We start from the raw sequence: 21,119 nt of genomic DNA, 5'->3' as shown, positions 1-21,119 counted from the left end.
TACCAGAGGATCTCGGCATATATCACATAAACCGAGTGTTCTTTTTTTGCCGAGCACACTTTACCAGGAACTTGGCAACTGCCAGCGTGTGTTGTGTCCTACTGTCTGCCGAGAGCCACACTCGGCTTACATGTCTTTTACCGTCATCCCGTGTTCCGGTACTCGGCAAACAACAAAGAATTCGGTAATGATGATTTTTCCAGTAGTGGTAATGCCATAGTGGCGACGTACGTTTTCTTGCCCACACCACTAGTATTTCGAAAAGATAATGATGACGTGAATTGGAAGTGTCGCACCATCAATTAAGATGTGTGTAAACATTTGTGCACTAGCTAGTGCCAGTTATTTGCTTTGCATTTTCCCGCGTTAGGTTACCGGGGCATGTACATGTATATATTTATAGCAGCCAACTCCTATACAACTTAGCCACTTAGGCATGTATCATGTCGTTCGGAACCTTGTTTCCATTCTATCTAAGTATTCACGTGCAGTCCTTGCAGGTTCTTAGACATGTAACATGACGGAACCCAGCACAAAACGTGCTTAATAATTGCAACAAGGACTGAAGAGGGTTCTTCCTAAATCACATCCTGAAATATGACCTTTGCGATGTGGCTATCAACTGTTTCAGGTGAGCAATGAGCCGAGTAATAGAAGCTTTTCACCACGTTGAGAAATGTCTGTCTGGTCTCTCTGTTGATGCCATGGCAACCTTGATGAACGCGCCAAGATAGTTCTTGCATCTCCAAATCCACTTGCCGGTGTAAGCCCTCTGCGTTCTCCATACTTGCCCCATTCTGTTTTCCCCCCATTGAACATTTTTTGGTTATAGTTTGACAAATCACATACAACGAATGGAGGTACATGGATATATGAATGCAATGCATGTACGTACACACGCACCTGAGCAAGACCTATTGTGGCAAGCTTGTGGCAGATGGAAGAGGTGAGCTGCTCCATCTGGGAATAATCCCAACGGTTCAGTTTCTGCTCGGTTGAAGCAATCCTTCCTGAGACGATCTCGATGGTGCGAACGAACAACAGTGATGTATCTCCATCAACGGATCCATGGCTCTCCTTTGCAGTCCATGCCATGAGCCACTGCTTCCACTGTAGTTACCAAAGAAAATAGAGGTTTGGCCGTTTCATATCTGGTAAAAGTTCAGTATCATATCAACAACTATATCTAAGTGTAATGGTTTGTTCAATTTTACAGCTTCACGAAGACCGTCAGAAACATCGTCAAATGAAACAAGGTTGATAAGCTCTTCAAGATCCTCTGTTGAATGGCATGGACCCCTGCAATGAATTGCACACACATTTTGCATCGATCATCACTAAAAGAAGATTCCAAAGAGGGAAAACTTTTATGCTGCAAGCTGCACACACACCCAATGTGTCCGAAGTGAGTTGTAACGGCCTCAGCAAGCACGGCCACACGAGCCCATACTAGACGCTCTGCTGCTCGGCTAGGTTCAAAGATATTTGCTGAAGCTAAGAAGTAAGCCATGAGCGCGCTCTTAGGAGTCCCACCATACCTCTGCAGATGGTTCCTGAAATACCACCTGTGCATCCTCTCAAGTAAGAATATAGCAGTCTTTACTAGCTTATTGATTGCACTTGGAATAGAGAGGTAGCAAAAATTTATGTGACGTACTTTCTGAGGCCATTCCACTCAAGTCGGGAGAGTCTTTGATATTCTCTGAAATCAGCTTTTGCCATTTTAAGGTACATGTCGTTGCTCACAAGATTCATTCTGAAATGGTATGGGTCAGAACTAAGGGTGTGGTAAATATTTGGCTACCAGAAATCTCTATTTTTTATTAAAGGGTGCTTTATATTGACTTAAATTGATGCATCAAGCGATACAAAACCAATGAACGGACACACATCCATCACATCACTAGGAACCGTAAATTTTTCGAAGTAGCAACTAAGAATAGGTCTAGTGTCACGTGTAAGATGAATACTACATAGGATGGTTACTAACTGTGGATCCTCATTAGGGAACCGAGAGTAACTCATAAGGTTAGGTTCCTTTTGGTGGAACCAACCTATCAGGGTTCAGGTTCTAAACGTGGCATTGCTGGCAACATATTCCTAGATTTATTTCAGGCCTTTCAACGATGTGCGTTCAGTGAAGGAGATGTTCCTGTCGACTATGATGACTTCATCAATCTCAAAATGATATACCAATTCAGTCTCTCGAAGGTGCTCATGACGACCGGGCCCATGGTATGCAACCTGTGCAATCGGCACACGGCCCCAGTTTCCACGGGCCCCTAATTTTTACCGCTTAGTTTAGGTCATCCAGAAAATAGGCCCATTTATCCAGCGGAGAGCAGGGGCCGACGGGTGATTTCTCCATACCTGGTCCGTCCGATCGATCCACTCAGATGCTTCTCCTGACTCGATCCTGGATCCCTCTTTCTCTCTTCCCACCGGATTGAGGGCCGCCGCGCAGCCCGCCGTCGTTGAGATGGAGCTCCGGCAGTGCCATCTCCTCCGCCCTCTGCTCGCCAGAAGACTACTCCCCACTGTGAAGATTACTCCCTGTTGCCGAACCATGGTGCCGCAATGCCGCCCATAGCTCTCCGCGCCTGCGCCGTCCCCTAGCTCCAACGACGCTGCCGCTAGGGCCCCTTCTCCATGGACCGGGCAGGTTAGCAATCGTGTATGCAGTATGCGTACAGTGCCATTTCTCTACAGTCGCTGTGACTCCGTACCTTGCACTGGTTTATTCCTCTGAGCTGTAAATTGCTTGTTGGTATGTCTAGCTATTTCTACTTCTAATTGATATGTATTTGTTTAATTTTTGTTCTGTTTATCTTTTGTATATGCATCAACTGGTCTAGACTTCATTTAGTACTATTTCAAGATATAGATCAGTCTAGAAAATATTTCTGATTTCCAAAAGCATAGAAACAACAAAGAATGTAGGATTTAACTCAATCTTTTCTTTTTGCCTACAGATTATTATAATTCTATTATTATTTTGGAGAGGAAGGCACCTTTTTAAAGTTTAGCACAGGGCCTCAAATTTTACCGGCCTGGCCCTGGTGCTCATAGAGATAGGGTGTGCGTGCGTGCATTTATATGGGGTGAGTGTGTGCGTGTATATATGTGCATCTGCGTCTATACTATATATGAGCGTCTACGTATAGTGTGTTAAAAAAAACCGGTGAATCCTCATTCCTCAATTAGTATATGACGAGTTGTCTAGTCTACAAGATGTTCATGAACAATTATTTTCGATGGAGCATGACTTGGCTAAAGCCATCAATATGAAGCGAATTCTAGCGTGTTTGACCAGCTCTCTGGGTTAAATAGTAACTTCCATAAGAATGCCTTCGAGTAAGTGGATGTATAAGGTACTGAGTGAGGATGCCATAAAATATTGCTAGGCCATGCGCAAGTGGACGTCTCACCCACGTCGCCCGTGCGCGGCCACGAGGAGGAATTCTAGATCAACGCCGCCAACCATCCCATCGTCTCCCTTACCCCCCCCCCCCCCCCCTCCCTCCCCCCCCCCCCCCCCACACCATTGTTACATGGCTCGGCCAGGCGAAGCTTGACTGGAACCGGCAGCGGCGGGGCATCCTCGTCCCTTCGCGGGCAGGGGCCAGGGCAAGGCGGCTACTTCTCGCATGGGCGCGGCGCGGGCGTGCATTGGCTTGCATGCACCGCAACAGTGTGTCGACATGTGTAGTGGTGGGTGGTTCACGCGGGCATGGCTCTGGGACGGCGGGATGGCTCCGTCCAGATCCGGTGGACGGCGGCCACTCACGGCAAGGGTAGTGGGGGGCGACGTGTGTCGGCATTGACGGGCCGTGGGTGGTGGCGGTGGATCCATGGCAGGCGCCCCCAGATCTTGTTCCAGCTAACGACGACACCTTGGGTTGGGTCTGGTTGGACAAATCTGGGTCATGTACCTGGATTTGTCTAGCCCGATGCGGTCCTTCCTCCTGCGTTGGTGGGCTTCTCTGACGTGTGCCTATGCCTTCCGTTGCGGATGCTGCAACGACGTCTGCAGGCGTCACTAACTTCCTTTGAGGACATTGTGAAGGTGGTGGTCCTGTCGAGCTCTGAGGGAAACCTCAAGTTTGACTTGTCGGACCAGACAATGGTGGCGTGTGGCGTCGTTTATCTCCTTAGTGGCACTGTTTTGGAGCTTCGGCCTCTGGGAGCTCTGAGGCGTGGTAGCATTAGACCACCACGTGGACTCAAATGTAAGGTGCGTCTGCTTCGGGGGAAACCCTTGATCTCGGTCTTCCGAATCGAGCAATGGAGGTGTCTGGAGCCGCTCAGCCTCATGGGGCATTGTTCTTGGAGCAAGTGCTGGCTAAAGGGGTCTGGAGGGCGGGGCGATGTTTGGCGTCATGGTGACGTCGACGATAGTTGGGCCTGTCAAGGTCAATGCATTGATCCGCGGAAGATGGCGGAGGCAGATTCTAGAGCGTGCAGGTGCGTTGCGCTCTTAGGGTTTGTTAAACCGGTTGGTGCTCTCGGCTCACTGTGGGCGGCTTTGCAAGGCCACCAAATTAGATGGTATGTGTTGGTGTGATGTCAAGGCACATCATCAAGTTTTAGATGTAGCGATAGAGGTTGCTAGGAAGGTGGCTTTGGGTTAGATCCATGTATTTGTTTCGTCTGACAATATTGAATAATATAATAAATATGAAAAGAAAAACCTTGGATGGTAGCATTTGGAGCAAAATACTCACGATATTATGAAAGCCAAACTAATACTCCCACCTTTGGAAGGGCCTTATAAATTTGAAGGATTCTTTTGTTTGATTTGTATCTTTCAGTGTGGTGCATGAGGGATCAATTAGATTCCGATAAAACGGGTAGATCGGACATAGCTCTCTTAAGCTGCTTGTAGTGAGGATACATTATTATCATGCATATGTTACTAGTATATGATACTATCTCCATGGTGCATAGTATCATATGTTAGTATGTTAGTATTTTGACGACCTCATTTATTGTCATGCATATAAATAGTAGCACATCATTTATTATGATATGATAGTCGACCCTCTCTTTCTTCATTAAACTCTATGCCACCTCAGCAAAATTGTCTAATAGACATACATGAACGGGTCCATGTAGTATTTCACATATTTTTCAATCATGGCTGTATGTGCGTGTGTGTGCGTGCGTGTGTGTGTGTGTGTGTGTGTGTGTGTGTGTGTGTGTGTGTGTGTGTGAGGGGGGGGGGGGGGGGGTTAAATCTCTAAGGTATTAGTCTATCTGACTATAAGAATGATGTCGTTTTTGACTGAGGTTATGGAGATGCTACTATCGTGTACCAATTGGCTGTGATTATGCACATCATTACATAACATGCATCACAGTGACCCGATTGAGGTTAGCATAAAGAAGCTACCACGGAGTTTATATCCTGGTTTGGATGGCGTGCAAGTGATAGGCCGTTGAGTGTTTAGAGCGGTCTTGTTTGGCATGTTAATCTTAGTTGGTCCATATGCTTTATCATTCCTTCTTTTGGCCAGATCAAAGTCCGATCTCTTTGTAATAAACAATGTAATAAGGTTGGTCTTATGATGCAGAGGATGGTGGTGATAAAAGTTTCATTATTAATTATTTTTACCTGTAGAGGACCTTAGCAATCCAGACATCCGTGTTGCCTCCGTACTGATCCAGATACATCCTTGTTTCAATTCGTGGCAAACTTGCTTTCCAGGGGAAGTTCAGTGTGTACTCGACCTGATTTTACAAGAGGAATGACTCATTACTCTGTTGTGAACTAAGGACATTAAAATAGTATCCCGACTGACGCATACATATATATAATTAACTGGAATTTTTTGGAACATACTACCTCGCCCGGCAGGTCCTTGGTAATGATCCACTTGTCGTGCAGTTTGTTGGAGGCTTGTCTCTCTTGGAGGAATGCACGGCAATAGCGCCCGGCCCGTGCTAGGACATCGTCGTCACCGGGGAACATGAACTGCGAAGCACGGTAAGTGTTGTACATCGGGGTGACAGATGCGTGGTTGGTCTCCATGGGGAAACAGAAGAAGTTGCCATCCTTGGTCTCAAAGTGCTTAAACACGGCTGCATTGTAGATCGATGCATTTTAGTCTGTCAAACTCGATCCAGCATCACATATATAGTAGCCATGCATGCCAAAGCGCTACTACTTATTAGTTACATGGAGTGACGTCGTAGCCATGCTGACGGAGGAGACGGAAACCCATGGACGTGTCATCAATATCCACAACCGGGCAGTACGCATTATGAGCCAGTCCCTTCTGAGTCCAGCGCCTGTTCAAAGTGTATAATTCCTCTTAATCCGGTCTACTAGTCTTAAAGAAAAAACACTACTCTGGTACTACTCCATTTAAAAATATCATTACCATTTAGACTTTTAGGACATATTGTATTTCCAATTAAATTAAAGTAGTTTATGTTACCTGTAAATAAACTCTAAGCACCGCTGAATTTCACTTGTGAAGTGCCTTGATATCCCAAGACGCATGAGCCGGTCGACCACCCATAACTGCTCAAAAGTATCCATAGAGTGGCTACATGGCACTGAGAAAACAAATAATTTACGTGAATGGCGATGTTTGTATTGACGAACATACAAAGGGGCTGTCCTGCCTAAGAGTGCAGTCATGTTGGTTGTACAAGAACTATAAGTGGTAGTGATTTTACCTCCCCCCTTGAACTTTTTGACAAGCCTATCTAGAAACGCTAGGCATTCCTTGTCCCCGGTGTAACTAAGGGCAGCAGCTGTGGCAGCAGGCGAGGAATGGAAGGAGCCGTCTGGACAGCGCAACCTGAGTAGCTTTTCCCAGTCCAATGGTAAGTCTACCATTCCCTCCACGCTGAAAAGTAGGGTCGTTGGTATGGCATGTAGCACATCCAGAGGTATCCTACAATTTGAGTGCCGGATTAATTATTGCTTAACTAATTATACATAGACTGTTCAGTTCAATGTACAAATCCAGATTTATCACATGCATGTAGCTAGGTATACATACTTAGAGAGCTTCAGATTCCTCTTGGCATATATCTCTTCCAAAACAGGGTTATTGTAAGGGATATCCAAGTCCAGGTCCTTGGCCTTCTCTAGGAGTGCTGGGAAGTTAATCTCGAAGCCGCATGGCATCCAGTCCTGTTCCTCTTCTAGCAACCTGCTCATATTTTCTTTGATAAATAACACACCTATACACCAGAAAAGGTCCACTCTACATTAGATACATGATCCTTCCTTGGAAGTAAACAACCTTAAGCTATATCGCTGAATAAAATAAAGAATGAAGTGATCAATCAATTTACCTCTGTCGCACAAGTTCTCATTGTCAATGTTCCAAGACTTCACAGCCACCACACATGCGAGGGTGCTGATCATCCGATCTTGGACCATAAAGAAAGCGGGGTCACCCCACGAACCATCTGGTAGTTGATTTTGAACAATCCAGTCGATGCAGGAGGGGAATTGCGGTCCATCACCTCCGTCAAGGTTCTTGACAACAGCAACCAATGCTGTATCATAGGCTGAAACATTCATTGACGTCTCATCATCACCCAATGAGCCTAGTGTGGTTCTAATGGCATCGATCATCTGGTCCATCTCGCTCGGTTCATCCTTTAGGAAGATTTTGATTTATTTGTTAGGGTTTAATATGTATGTTTGCCAACTCATGTGCAATAGTTATTATTCTACTCAACACGAGTTAATTCATATGCATATATGCTCACCTTGTGTCTTCTCCATTCACGCAATTCTGCCTCCGGATATGATGGGGATTTGCTACTTAGCATGAGTACTAAATGCCAGGCATGATAAGTGGAAAAGAACATGTAAGTCATATGAAATTTATACCATCTTAACATTTTGAACTCATTTATGAGAACCTGGCAGATAACTTTTAGATTCCAGTTTCTACTCAAACCTTCAATCAATATAATGAACTAAGAGATTTAATACTCAAAAAATGCAATACCCAAGGCATGGATTAATGGATTTTCCCTGTGTCTAGAGGAGGACATTCCTCAAAATGTACAGATTGATGAAAGAACAACAAATGACTCATATCATCATTAAATGTCTCTAGAACAGTGCCAACAGACTTAAACAGAAATTATTTTTCTGGCTACATCTTCATGACAGGATTCATACCAAAAAAACTACTAAAAAGGCAAACATTCTATTATTATGATTGTATTTTAGCACTAAAAGCTGCGAGGAAACTTCCATACATCGGTACTGGGACTAAATCTTTGCTCAAGCATGTTGTTATGAGATTGTAGAGAATAAAAAAAGGGGTATATCAACCTATGATTAAAATCATTTTTACCTCTTTAGAATTGCCACGGACATACTCATTTTAGGCTGCTAGAATATTTGGAATCTAAGGAACAGAAAAATCTTTTTAAAATGAAGTGCCCAGTGTTAACACCTGGAAATTTCTACTGAAACAAAATCTAATACTTTTGGAGCATCTAGTGAAGCACAAGTACACTGCAATTCTTCAGAATTGGATTGCAATACATCTATGATGTTGTTGACACAATGTCTTTTTATCAGTTATTATGTTGCCGAAAACAGTCATTGGATAGGCTTTATTTGTTTATTTTTCCTTTCTGTCTGTACATATGTAATTTACTTTATATTAATAGGAAAATACATAGGGCATAGAAGAAAGTTGAACTCATGCACATTATCACTATTATATGTTGTATGAAAAATATGCCAGCCAACTAAAACCTCTAGATCAACATCAATTGAAACGTTAGGTGGATGGGAGAGAAGATTCATAGAAGAATCTATGTATTATGTCATAGCATGTAAACAATGTGGGCTGCTCTGGATTGAGTTCCCTACTTGCCAATTATCCATTGGTGTATGTGTTTCTTTTGCATGAAGTTTAATCACATCCGTATAATTTGAACCCACAACATGATTAACGGATTGGGTTATTAAGGCTATGTGGATGAATGTTGTAGCTGTATACCTTTTTTCGTTAATATACTAATATTATTTGTGAAGTCAAACTAATAACATTTTGTGATTACTATGTTCACTGGGCAGATTGAAATCCCTAACTTTACCAATCTTTCCAGAATAGGAAGTTCGTGAAAGAATGTTCTTGTTTTTCGTTGAAAATACCAACCTTAACCACACAACCTGGGACGGGACTACCCCCCTCCCTAGAGGAGCGTACGGTTTTGAAGCTCCTATTCCAACATGAACACAAACAAAATCGTAGAATTTCATTATCGGATGATTCCCCAAAGGGGTAATTGAAGAATTAGAAAAAGATGCAATTATATATTAAAAGTTCTCGATGTGCTAACCCGAAAAGAGGGCAATAGGGTAGAAAATCTCACAAAAATCAGGAAGATCTGATTGGTGTTTTTATACATTGGAAAACGACAACCATTTTGTGTTGCTATAGCCATTTGCCATGAAACCTAGTGAAAAACGACAATAATACTTTAGAGGTCCAGAATAGTAATTTAAACTGTAAGTCAGTCCAATTCCTGTTTTAATGCTATACTTAAGTCAAGTGCTTTTTTTGAGTTTTTCAGTTCTCATGTTCTTTATTAGACCTACAATACCTCATACATGTGGAACATGATTCTGATGAGGTTTAGTCAAGTCAAGAGTAATCAACAAATTTTGTTCTCCATGATCATTCCAGTTTTATTTATGTTTGAAGGTAGCCTATAGTTTTAATGAAGGAAAGAGGCTTGCAAAGTAGCTTTTTGTAGGTGAATAATTCCAAATTTATCAATAACGGGCTATGACAAATAGTGACAGAAGTGTTAGCGCACTAAATTGGAGCTATAGTGCGCTAAATTTTGCTGTAGCACGCTAAATGGCGCTAAACGGCTTAGCATGATGCTCCTCCAAACGCTAGAGCGCTAAGATATCACACTATTCAGAACTTTGAACTTCAAACATTCTAAGGTTAGGATTACCTATATCATGGTAAAGAAACATCAAAACATCACTGTTCGAGCAAAATTTCGCAGTTACTTACTCGTTGGCGCAGAACGTGTTTTGCATTAACAAACTTGGATATTGAACTTATCAAAGGAAATAAAAAATGTGATGTGCTTTGTTACTCACATGCGAATAAGCTAATTGTTTTTACTAATGACAGAATTTATGTTTGGCCTCAGAATTATATATGTCACGTACAATATGTTTCTATTCTTACAATTAAATAAAGACATTATATTGTTGTTTGAGTTTTAAACACATCATGTTAAAAGATAAAAAAGACACATATATGCTTCCTAATTTCTATATTATGGAAAGTCTCCCTAGACATCAGGCTCACTGGATGACAATAAATATTTATATAAAATATATATCCACCACAGAGGAGCCCTCCCAATTGCGCATAATGTTATTTCGGGAGTACTCAAGTTTTTTGACAACCATGCATGCATTCAGGTGTGGATATTGATAGATCATGATTACCACATTGTTGACGCTGAGAGTGCAAGTGCAGGGAGAGTCGTCGCCATGGCTCGGCTGTTGTCTGGTCGAGCACTGGAGCATGCCGGACTGCAGCGGTAAAAGTCAGCATCCTCCACCTTCTCTCTCTCTCTCTCTCTCTCTCTCTCTCTCTCTCTCTCTCTCTCTCTCTCTCTCTTTGTTTGTGTTAACCTTTTGGTTTTTGTCTAAGTGATGAGCTGCTACTTGCTGCTATGATCAAGTCTTTATGAAAGAAGGGTCTAGGTGACGGGTTCTTTTGGCAGTATCTACGGCATATTAAGGCTGAGGGAAAAGGGCATCAAAGTTCAAGCACACGACAAAAGGGAGATACTTAAGGATCGTCCTTATTAATCTACAAGTAGTATTAGAAGTGGCAGGGATGACGACGGATGTTGTGCTTGTTAATTGACAAGTAGTAGAAGCAGTAGGCACTAGCGAGTCCGACTGTTATAAGAGTTGCCATCATCATAATGGGCAACTTATCCTATTTGTTGTTCAATTGAAGCGGGTGGTCAGTCGCATGTGTCTTTGGCACGCATAAGAGCAAGTACAATAGTGGGTTATAAGCCCGCTTACATCGCATTTTTGTTTATGTGGAGGAAAGAGACAAGGAAAAAGTGAAGGAGTGGGCTCTCATGCAATAGCCCGCCTCTACGCGTGCTCCTAGGCAAAGACATTTAATGAGAAGAAAGAGTTAGAGAGAAAATGGAAAGAAGTTGTGAACTGATAGCCAACCTTATAGCCAACTCAATTGTATGAGTAAATTTATAGTGCTAACTCTTGATGACATGGCATGTCTATATAGCCAGCAGCTGGCTATATTATTAACCATGCTCTAACATGGGTCGCTAAGATGGCTAACCATACATTAATTCCACCTGCCGGACAAAACGAACCCTAGGTATCTGTTTCTTGTCCAATTGATAGAGGTGGGTGGTTGCTTGCATGCGTGTCTGATTAGCTGGACATGCGTGGCTGACAGAGGCCCAAACATATTAATTCCAACTGCCGGACAAATTGAAACGTAGGCATAACAACTTGATTCTCTCTTTAAGAAAAAGTTCTAACAACTTGTTTTAATTGTTGCTCAATCAAAGTGGGTGGTTAGTAGCATGTCTCTCTGACCAGCTGGAAAAAGGCCCCAACATAGTATATTAATTTCAGCTGCCGGCCAAGTTAATTAGCAACTTCTATTATTGTTCGACTGAAGTGGGTGGTTAGTCGCATGTGTCTTTTTTTAGGGGTATAAAAGAGAGTGTTTGCATATGATAAGCAGTATTAGACTTTTTCAGTTACCTGACTAATATTCGGTCATCTGGCACATTGTTTATAGAGAAAACGTCTCCATAGATCTATCATTACACGCCAGTTCATGTGCGGTCATCTCTCTCTCTCTCTCTCTCTCTCTCTCTCTCTCTCTCTCTCCGTAATTTAATTTACATTTGTCACTGTAAATGTTAAAGCAAAGTGTACAAAAGCACAAAAAAAATCGAAATGAAATTAGCTCAAATCGTCACTTCAAAGTGTTATGTGGATATTTGCATGTTGTTACCGGAGATAGTCCACTTGGTGAACATATGTTATTTCTCTTATGTGTATTCTTCTCAGATTTTTTTATCAAGATATTATAGCAATAGTAGAACTCCTAACCAAATTTTTATACCAATAGTATTGGATCATATCTTGGCTAAAGTGACCAACATGATAATTTTGATCGATCTAGTTATATCAAGATTGAAAAACTTAGAGATTGATGTGGCAAGATAGGCTTGCTCTAATTTGATCAGTTAACTCACACGTTGAGACAGGTTAAGCCATCAGCATCGGGCAAAGCTCATGGTGGCGTCATCGCTGGCGCATTTTCCCGGGAAGCTAAGTCGCCGTCAAAACATCAGCGATCGTTCCATCACCGGTTCACACCTTCACCCCAATGACAAGCCTAATAGGGTTGGCAAACGCGTAACGGTGGTCATGTTCCTGAAGTTGTCACGGTGGTTGATCGAATAGCTGGAGCATCACTGTCAGGTGAAATAAAAATTGCAGCACTTCTGTTCAGCATGTTCACACATCTGTACTTGTCTTTTCAGCAGGTTGGCTCAAAACCACCTTACTGAGCAACACTGTTAGCCAGTTCCATGAGCTGATCGCCCCATTTCCCATGGCAAATCCTACACAAGGTCGTTCCTCTTCCATCCTCCCAGTATCTGGACGGCAGGCACCTCAACAGGCCGTCCTCCTCTGGGCTGCTCCACAGTTCGTGTCAAAGTGTGGGCTGCACGTGCTGCATCATGGAAGAAGAAAGCCTCCTCGCCGCAGTTTCGCATGCTCAGCCTCCAGGCTTCCTTCCACCGAACCACGTACGTTGCTCTGTTGCTTCTCTCTGATCTCTGCTCCATCTGGTAAGGAAGGAGTAAGAGTCCGTAGCTTTGCTAGGGTGGACTTTTCTATTTTTCTTAAGCTACTTTCCTTGCAGATTCGCATGGATGCACATATAATTGTTCTCTGTTTACCAATGCCCAAAACTTATACTACTTGTGCTTGGGATTGCTAATTTATCTATTTGTACTTCTAGAGTTAATTAGGCCGTCTAATTGATTTGTTTCATACTGCTCTCCTTTCGCCGAACAGCCTATGTTGAGGAGATGTTGGCACGAGAAAATATAAGGACGCGCAACACGGTACGAACATCACTCCTAACCCTTGTTTCGACTAGATGTTTAAAGTCCATGTCATGACAAGATTTTATTCACGTCACTGATCAAATGCTGGATATATGTAAACTAGGAACGGAAGGCTAGAATACAAAAACATCTGGGAAAACCTGAATTCTCGCCATCTGCATATGACACAGCATGGGTGGCTATGGTGCCATTGCCAGACACAGATCGGCAGGCTCCATGCTTCCCTCAGTGTGTTGAATGGATATTGCAAAATCAACACTGTAGTGGTTCTTGGGGTATCAACCAATTCGGCTTATTAGCAAACAAGGATATTCTGTTATCAACGTTGGCTTGTATCATTGCACTTAAGAAATGGAACGTTGGCTCCGACCACATAAGTAGAGGTATGTATCGATAGATACAGATTGTTTTACCAGGCATTGTTTTAGTTTTTTCGGAAAGGAGGTTGAAACCCCTGGCCTTGCTTGAAAGATCCTGACATGTATAAAATGATACTTGCAGGACTAGAATTTATTGGAAGGAATATCTCCACTGTAATGGATAAGCAGATTGTTTCTCCTATAGGCTTCAATCTCATTTTCCCTGGTATGTTTAACCATGCTATCAGGATGGGTTTGGAATGTCCAGTCAGAGAAACTGATATCAGTGGGATACTTCACCTTTGTGAGATGGAGCTGAGAAGGTGTGTAATGAAAAAATGCTGCCATGTTAGTGTAGCACGGCTCATCGGCCTAGTACGTTTCTGCCTTCACCGGCAACCTAGCACCGCTTGCCTTCACCAGCAAGCAGTCCTGTTTTTTTTCTACTTGTTCTCATAAAAATAACGTAGAAAAATTGTTCTACGGTTCAGGGCTTAAAAGAAATTGTTTCCTTGAAAACTTATTTTTTAAGAACAACTTTACAAAATTTCTTATGTGTTGGTAACTATTTTGAAGGGAAAATTTGTCCTTGCTTTATTTGTGTTCCTTCTTCTTTTCAAAAAAAAAATGGGAGAAGCGTTTTAAGATGTTTTCCTTTAGTATGGTTTTGTACGATCAAGTTTGACTGAGGAAATCCCCTCAGAAAAAAAAGAATTTGACAGAGGAATATGGGTCATGGTGCGGTAATCGAAGATTTTGTGGCATCCAAGATACTCGGGTGCTCTAGGAGCATGCAAGTTTTCCTGGCCAGATAACATCCGGGGAGCTCGTAGGAAAAATAAAAAAAATCAGGTCTGCATAGTGTTTTTTTTTCAAGTTTCTTTGACACTCAATTTTTATTTGCCACAAGCTCCAGGGATGTCATTGACCATGAAAATTTTCACAAGCCTAGCCCACTTGAGCATCTTAGATGCCTAAAAATTTCAGATTTTTCTAAATTTGTTTTTCTAATTTACTGTTCAGGGGTGGGTGTAGTTGGCCTGGGCGCCGAATCTTTTGCTTACCAATAAAATTAGCAATCAAAATTTGTGTATTACCTATGAGTAACATAATATCATAGATTAAAATTGCCCGCGAAATAGCCGCGATAGCTGCGCTATAGCTGCCCGGGAGCCTCGCCGCTAAGCTATGGTTGTTGCCGCGAAAACCTCAACATATCCCTCTAAATGGCTCCAAAATCAGTAAAACCCTTCAGAAATCATCTCTCCCACCAGAAAATTTTCCGCTATTTGCCGCTATTGCCCGCTATGGCGGCCGCTATAGCTGCTGGGAGAGATCGCCGCTAAATCGTTTCTCCCGCGATTTTAATCTATGCATAATATACATATTTACACCTGCTTCAATTTAGATTGGCTGGTGAGGAATCTAATGGGAAAGAAGCATATCTTGCCTTTGTTGCTGAAGAAGGGTTGGTAAGCCTGCTGGACCGCAATGAAGTTATGAACTTCCAGAGAAAGAATGGGTCGTTGTTCAACTCTCCTGCTGCAACGGCCGCTGTATTAGTCCACCGCTATGATGATAAAGCTCTCCAATACCTCAATTCCATTGTCAGTATATTTGGCCGTACGGGTGCGTGTTTGTCTAATTTTCTTTCTGAAGCATCTCCAAGGGTGCAGATTCTTGCTATATACCTAATGCCGTTATACGTTTACAGTACCAACAGTGTACCCACAGAATATATATTATCAGCTCTCAATGGTGGATATGCTCGAAAAGATCGGAATATCTCGGCACTTCTCCAGTGAGATAAACAGTATCCTGGACAAGGCGTACATGTAATAATTGGGAGTAAATACTTGATATCTGTTCCTAGTAGTATGTAAACTTGATTGTATTCACTTTGCAGTTCCTGGTTACAGAGAGATGAGGAAATAATCCAAGATGTAGAAACATGTGCAATGGCGTTTCGCCTTTTACGGATGAATGGATATGATGTTTCGTCAGGTAGATACTTTGATCAAAATTCCATGTCTCCTAACAAAAATTCTTTTTTGCCCTTGATTTTACTAGCTCCAGTTAAAAATTAATCTTGTACAGATGAGTTGTCCCATGTTTCTCAAGCCTCCACTTTCCATGACTCACTGGAAGGATATTTAAATCAAACAAAATCTTTATTAGAGTTATACAAGGCTTCAAAACTATGTTTGTCAGAAAACGAATTGATCCTGGAGAACATAAGTAACTGGTCAGGCCGCTTATTGACAGAAAAGTTGTGCTGTAGTGGGACAAAAAGAACGCCAATTCTTGGAGAGGTAAGCGTGTAAGAATTTAAATCCCCATTTCATTTGACATTTCGGTTTACATTTAATATTGTTCTTTTGTAATTTCAGGTAGAATATACTCTTAAATTTCCATTTTATGCAACTGTGGAAACTCTAGACCGTAAGAGGAACATTGAACATTTTGACTCTAGGGTTTCTCAACAGCTAAAGACAAAAAACTTGTAAGGCCCTCTTTTCTGAAAAATAAATGTCTGTGATATCATGTCAATATATGTCACAATAAAATGAAAAAAAAATGTTGGATCAGGCTGTGTCATGTTAATCAAGATATTCTAGATTTTGCCATTGAAGATTTCAGTATTTCTCAATCTATATACCAGGATGAACTCAGACACCTCGAGAGGTAATTTGACTGTCATTTTTTCACTTTTGATTTCTTTATGTTTCCATAGATTATTTGAATTACTTTTTGTGCTGACAGGTGGGAGAAAGAAAACAGGCTGCACCAGCTAAGATTTCTACGCAAGGGGAGTCTGATAAATTGTTATCTCTCTGCTGCTGCAACCATATCTGCTCATGAATTCTCTGATGCTCGCATTGCATGTGCGAAAGCTATTGCGCTCGTACTTGTTACTGATGACTTCTTTGATGTTGGAGCATCCAAAGAAGAACAAGAAAACCTCATAGCATTAGTAGAGAAGTATGTTTCCCTTAACTTGATTTCTTTGTCTACACTTCCTGAAACAGCGCTGGTGTATTATGCTTTGCAAATGAGTCATCCTTCCTGCTTTTCCAATGATTGTCTTAGGTGGGATCACCATCACAAAGTTGAGTTCTACTCCGAGCAAGTAGAAGTAGTATTTTCTGCTTTTTATACCACAGTTAATCAGCTTGGAGAAATGGCTTCTGCAGTACAGAACTGCGATGTTACAAAGCACTTGGATGAAACAGTGAGTTTCTTGTGTGACCTTCAGATTCTGAGATACGTTATGTTGAGTTCCAAGTTGATAAGTACCAAATGGCAGCTGCGGTTAGCTACATACAAAATTAGTAAGAAAAACCATGTATTAAAAATTGCATACTCATCTGCAGTGGCTACATTACATGAGGTCTGTGGCAACCGAGGCAAAATGGCAACGGAATCAATATGTGCCAACAGTTGAGGAATACATGACAGACGCGCTTACCTCATACGGGATGGGCCCGATTATGCTCACATCACTGTATTTTGTCCAAAACAAACTTATGAAGCACATTATCAAAGACCCGGAGTACAGTGAGTTGCTTAGACTAATGGGTACATGTGGCCGTCTCTTGAATGATACTCAAGGCTTTGAGGTATTTTCCGTTCAATCTCTAACAAGTATTCATAGCAATGGGTTATCACTGCCGTGCAAATTAATTTGACACAGGGTAGTTCCTAATAAATGATCTCGTTGATGCAGAGGGAATCCAGAGACGGAAAACTGAACATCATCTCACTGCTTGTTCTTCAGAGTGGAGGTTCCATGTCCATAGAAGCTGCTCAAGAGGCGACACAGGAGTCTGTAGCCTCATGTCGGAGAGACCTGCTAAGGATGGTTGTCAGAGAAGACCGTGTTGTTCCTAGACCATGCAAGGAGGTGTTCTGGAGGTTTTGTAAGACAGCTCACTTGTTCTACTGTCACACCGACGGATTTTCCTCCCCCAAGGAAATGCTCCACGCGATGAATGCAATATTTAGAGAGCCACTTAAACTTCAAACTAGCAGTCCGTTGGCTGTTCAATCAGAAAAATAATTAAGGATTCCTTGAGTCAGCACGTCCTGCACACGGGTACATATGAATCCGCCTTTCAAAAATGTACTTTTAACGCGTTTTGTAATGTCCAAAAATTCTAAACAAAATTTTGTGCATACATGTTTGCAAAAGTATGTCCCCGGCACAAAGTTTTGTGAAAAAAAGTATTTTTATTTTGTCTCCGTAAAAAAGACAAATTTTAGTGCTTCTAAATAGCGTTTCGCGGCGCAATATTTTGTCTTTTTTGCACAGGCTGTAAAAAAAAAGTTGTTTTTCCATGAAACTTTCTGCACACACATAGAATATGGAGATGTGCGCGCCCTTCTTTTTTCAGAACGTTTTGACATTTTAAAATGTGTTTTTCAAAGTGGGTTCATATGTACCCGAGTTCATCCATGCACTTCCCAGGATTCCTTATGCTATTATCCTGATCATATATGGATGACAAGGAAATATACCAAGTGACAAGAGTAAATGCGACAGTAATCATATGAACCTTACAAATGAATCACTCACCGGTATCTGACTGATATGCATGCCGCCAGTTAAAGGGCAGCAACTCAATAAAGGATCTCCGTCATGTGGTCTGAACTCAGAACCTTCTTTGTCAATGGCATAGTTAGCTCGAGGTGATGTTTTTCTTGCGATGCTTTTGTCAAAAACTTTATTGAGCATTGTAAGCTGGTATGCCCAGCAAATTTATTTTAGCAATCAATCGAAGCTACAAATTTCTCAGTCTTCAAATCGAGCATTTTTATCTAAAAAAATGACTCTTTGCACATTTTCCCACTGAAACAGCTACAAATTTCTCAGTCTCAGCTCTGCATTAAAGTATCGAGTTTTCAAATTTGTGAATAGTATTATAGTATGTTGTGTCTATCATTTGAAAAAAGAATAAAAAATCAACCGAACACCAAAAAACCGTTCGCTATAGTATTTGGTTGAGGCGCTACACTACTTGACCGAGTCACTGCAGTGTCGACGAATCACTACGGAGCATGGTCTAGTCCCCATTGGGCCGACCAGTCAAAGCGCGCGTTGTGCGAAACAACGACAGTTTGCCGCATAGAACTTCCAATAGGAGCTCTTGTGCTATACATCGCTTGCTTGAGCTTTATGTCCAACGGCATTTCATATTTAGTGCTTCAGCGGGCGGTTATAGGCCATTTGGCAAACTAGTGCACATCCCACCCCCGGCGCTGGGCCAACCCAATTTCACTATTTTTTCTGGTTTAATACACAAAAATTCTTGCACGGGAGAGATTCAAACTCACGGCCTCCATCTTAATAGTAACTCGCAATAACAAAACAGACAAACCACACATCATGTTAATGTATTTTCTCTTCTTATATTTATACTTTCTCCAGCTAGGATTTTCTCTTTTCGTTCTGGGTTTTTTCTGGACCTTTTTTTTGTTTTGGTTTTCTCTCTCTTTTTCTGTTTCTTTTCTTTCATCTTTTTTCCTTTTTCGTTTTTGTTTTTATATTTTATTTTTTTTGTTTCATTTTGTTTTTTTCAGACCGGTTTTACTTTTTTTTGTTCTTATTCTATTTCTTTTCTTTTTCTTTTTCGAAATGCATGAACTTTCTACAGTATCGATGAAGTTTTTTCAAAATTGATGATTTTCTTTAAATTTGAGAGCTCTTTTTAAAAATATATGAACTTTTTAAAAAATCGATTAACACTTTCTAAATTTCCGAACTTTTTTCAAAGCCTAATTTATTTTTTTCACTTTTGTGAACTTTTTTAAAAATTGTTGAATGTTTTCATTTAACCTGTTTCAAAATTGATGAACTTCTTCTCAAATTTGTGAAATATTTTTAAGTTTGTGAACGTTTTTTTAATCCGTGAACATTTTCGAATTCATGACTGTTTATTTTCAATTTTTTTATATATTTTAATAAATGTATTTTTCAAAAGTCATCTATTCAACCATTGTACGAGCAAGCAAACTTGTTTTTTAGGAGACTGAGCAAGCGAGTAACTGCGTGATTGCGGGAGCTACCATAATGTTGTTGGGTCGGCCCACAGGAGCGGTTGCGTGAGCAGTAGCTTCCCGAGCTGGCGCCATAAGCGCCAATTAGGAGCACCCATGTCCGACTCGCCTACATGGTTTCAGGCATTGGCCAGCCTGCTAACATGTTTTTTTTATCTCATTCGGTTGACTAGGGGAGCTCCTATATGATGCAACTTCCATCATATAGTAGTGTGTCGCACATAGTCACACGACTGGGCGAGCCCACTCGCACCAAAGCAAGTTATGTTTTGTACCACGACATTAAAATCATCACATGCTATTCTTGATGACATGATGCTAGCCACCAGAACTAACATCTGCTGGTGACTCATAGCAGGGCGAAGTGTTTAAGAACACGTGGTGGGTTCTGAAAATCATTTAATTTTTTTGAATATTCCTTTAAAACTTTGTAAAAATTAAAATGCCAAATAGTTTTTGAAAACACAACTAATGTTTGAGATTTCAAACATTTTTATAAAATGTGAATTTTTGTAATTACAAAAAATTTATGAAAAATACCATGGTTGAACATAAAAAAATTCTATAAAATTTATACAATTTTTTGGAAGAAAACCGACAATTTTTAAAGTTTTGGAACAATCTATAAACTAAGAAAATTGTGTTAGTGAAGAAAACTTCGGGATCAAGAGCATTTTTTATAATTCCATTTCTTTCACAGAAACAGGAATTGTTTATGAGTTTTGAGAGAAACTAGAATACATAACATTTTTTGGTACTCTGAATAAATTTTGAAGAACGTGAATAGTTTTGAAATTCAACGAAACATTTTTCGAATTTATGAACTAAAATTAAAATATATTTTTCTGAACTTTTAAACATTTTTTATAGGAGGAACGTTTTTAAAAAACGTGAACTCTTTTGGAAAATATAAAAAGGAAAAAGAAAGGATAAAATGAAATCAAAAAGAAAAATATAAAGAAATGAAAAAAGGAAACAGAAAATGTAAAAACAAGAAGAAGCGGAAAGCCAGTAAAAGAAAAGTGTAAAACCTGTTCAGAAATCATTCTAGAAGTTTCAAAACCGGCTCTCTCGCTGTGGTAAAGTAGGCCGGTTCATTTCTCGCGGTGGGGAATGGCCTGTGCATGCAACCGAGAAGACACAATGAGCGGCATATACGTTTTTCCGTGGATTAGTTTTCATCTGATTTTCCTCCATTTTCCGTATCAGATTATGTGAGATTCGGTGGGCGAGGCCTAATAACATTTTTTTTTCTTTTGGCAAATGTACTTAAAATATAGCATTTTGTTTGTGTAATTTTTAAATAAAATCATATGAATCAAAAAAATGTTCATCACATTTAAGAAGTTGTTCAGGCGTTTAAAATTATGTTGTTTACATCTCTGAAATGTTTATGGAATGTAAAGAATTGTTTGCACAATTTTTAACAATGTGTCGTACCATTAAACAACTGTTTATGAGATTTAAAAATGTTCGTAACAATTTAAACATATTCGACCAATTCAAAAACATTTTCATTACGTTTTGAAAAAATGT

General features: G+C 40.8%; 2 protein-coding genes across 2 annotated transcripts; one reads left to right on the top strand and one right to left on the bottom strand.

Annotated features, from left to right (window-relative positions):
- Positions 1-578: 578 nt before the first annotated feature.
- LOC109773971 (syn-copalyl diphosphate synthase-like) lies at positions 579-10,612 on the bottom strand. The gene is made up of 14 exons (XM_020332693.2): positions 10,469-10,612; positions 7,735-7,802; positions 7,312-7,621; positions 7,014-7,197; positions 6,685-6,905; positions 6,441-6,561; positions 6,179-6,291; positions 5,846-6,081; positions 5,615-5,730; positions 1,658-1,756; positions 1,392-1,565; positions 1,215-1,299; positions 904-1,110; positions 579-797 (listed from the first exon to the last, which is right to left on the bottom strand). Exons 1-14 carry the CDS (start codon positions 10,575-10,577, stop codon positions 579-581), a joined length of 2,262 nt encoding a protein of 753 aa, XP_020188282.1. The 5' UTR covers positions 10,578-10,612.
- A 1,934-nt stretch (positions 10,613-12,546) lies between these two features.
- Positions 12,547-18,482, top strand: LOC109773969 (9-beta-pimara-7,15-diene synthase, chloroplastic). The gene is made up of 14 exons (XM_020332691.4): positions 12,547-12,843; positions 13,115-13,164; positions 13,271-13,550; positions 13,669-13,849; positions 14,935-15,155; positions 15,241-15,361; positions 15,433-15,530; positions 15,624-15,838; positions 15,917-16,029; positions 16,116-16,211; positions 16,290-16,508; positions 16,617-16,758; positions 16,901-17,146; positions 17,254-18,482. Exons 1-14 carry the CDS (start codon positions 12,645-12,647, stop codon positions 17,584-17,586), a joined length of 2,514 nt encoding a protein of 837 aa, XP_020188280.1. The 5' UTR covers positions 12,547-12,644; the 3' UTR covers positions 17,587-18,482.
- Positions 18,483-21,119: the final 2,637 nt, after the last annotated feature.

This window comes from Aegilops tauschii, chromosome 2 (genome assembly GCF_002575655.3).
Source record: "Aegilops tauschii subsp. strangulata cultivar AL8/78 chromosome 2, Aet v6.0, whole genome shotgun sequence".
Classification (NCBI taxonomy): domain Eukaryota; kingdom Viridiplantae; phylum Streptophyta; class Magnoliopsida; order Poales; family Poaceae; genus Aegilops; species Aegilops tauschii.
The sequence above is the reverse complement of the archived record's forward strand: the minus strand, read 5'-3'. Positions and strand labels throughout refer to the sequence as shown.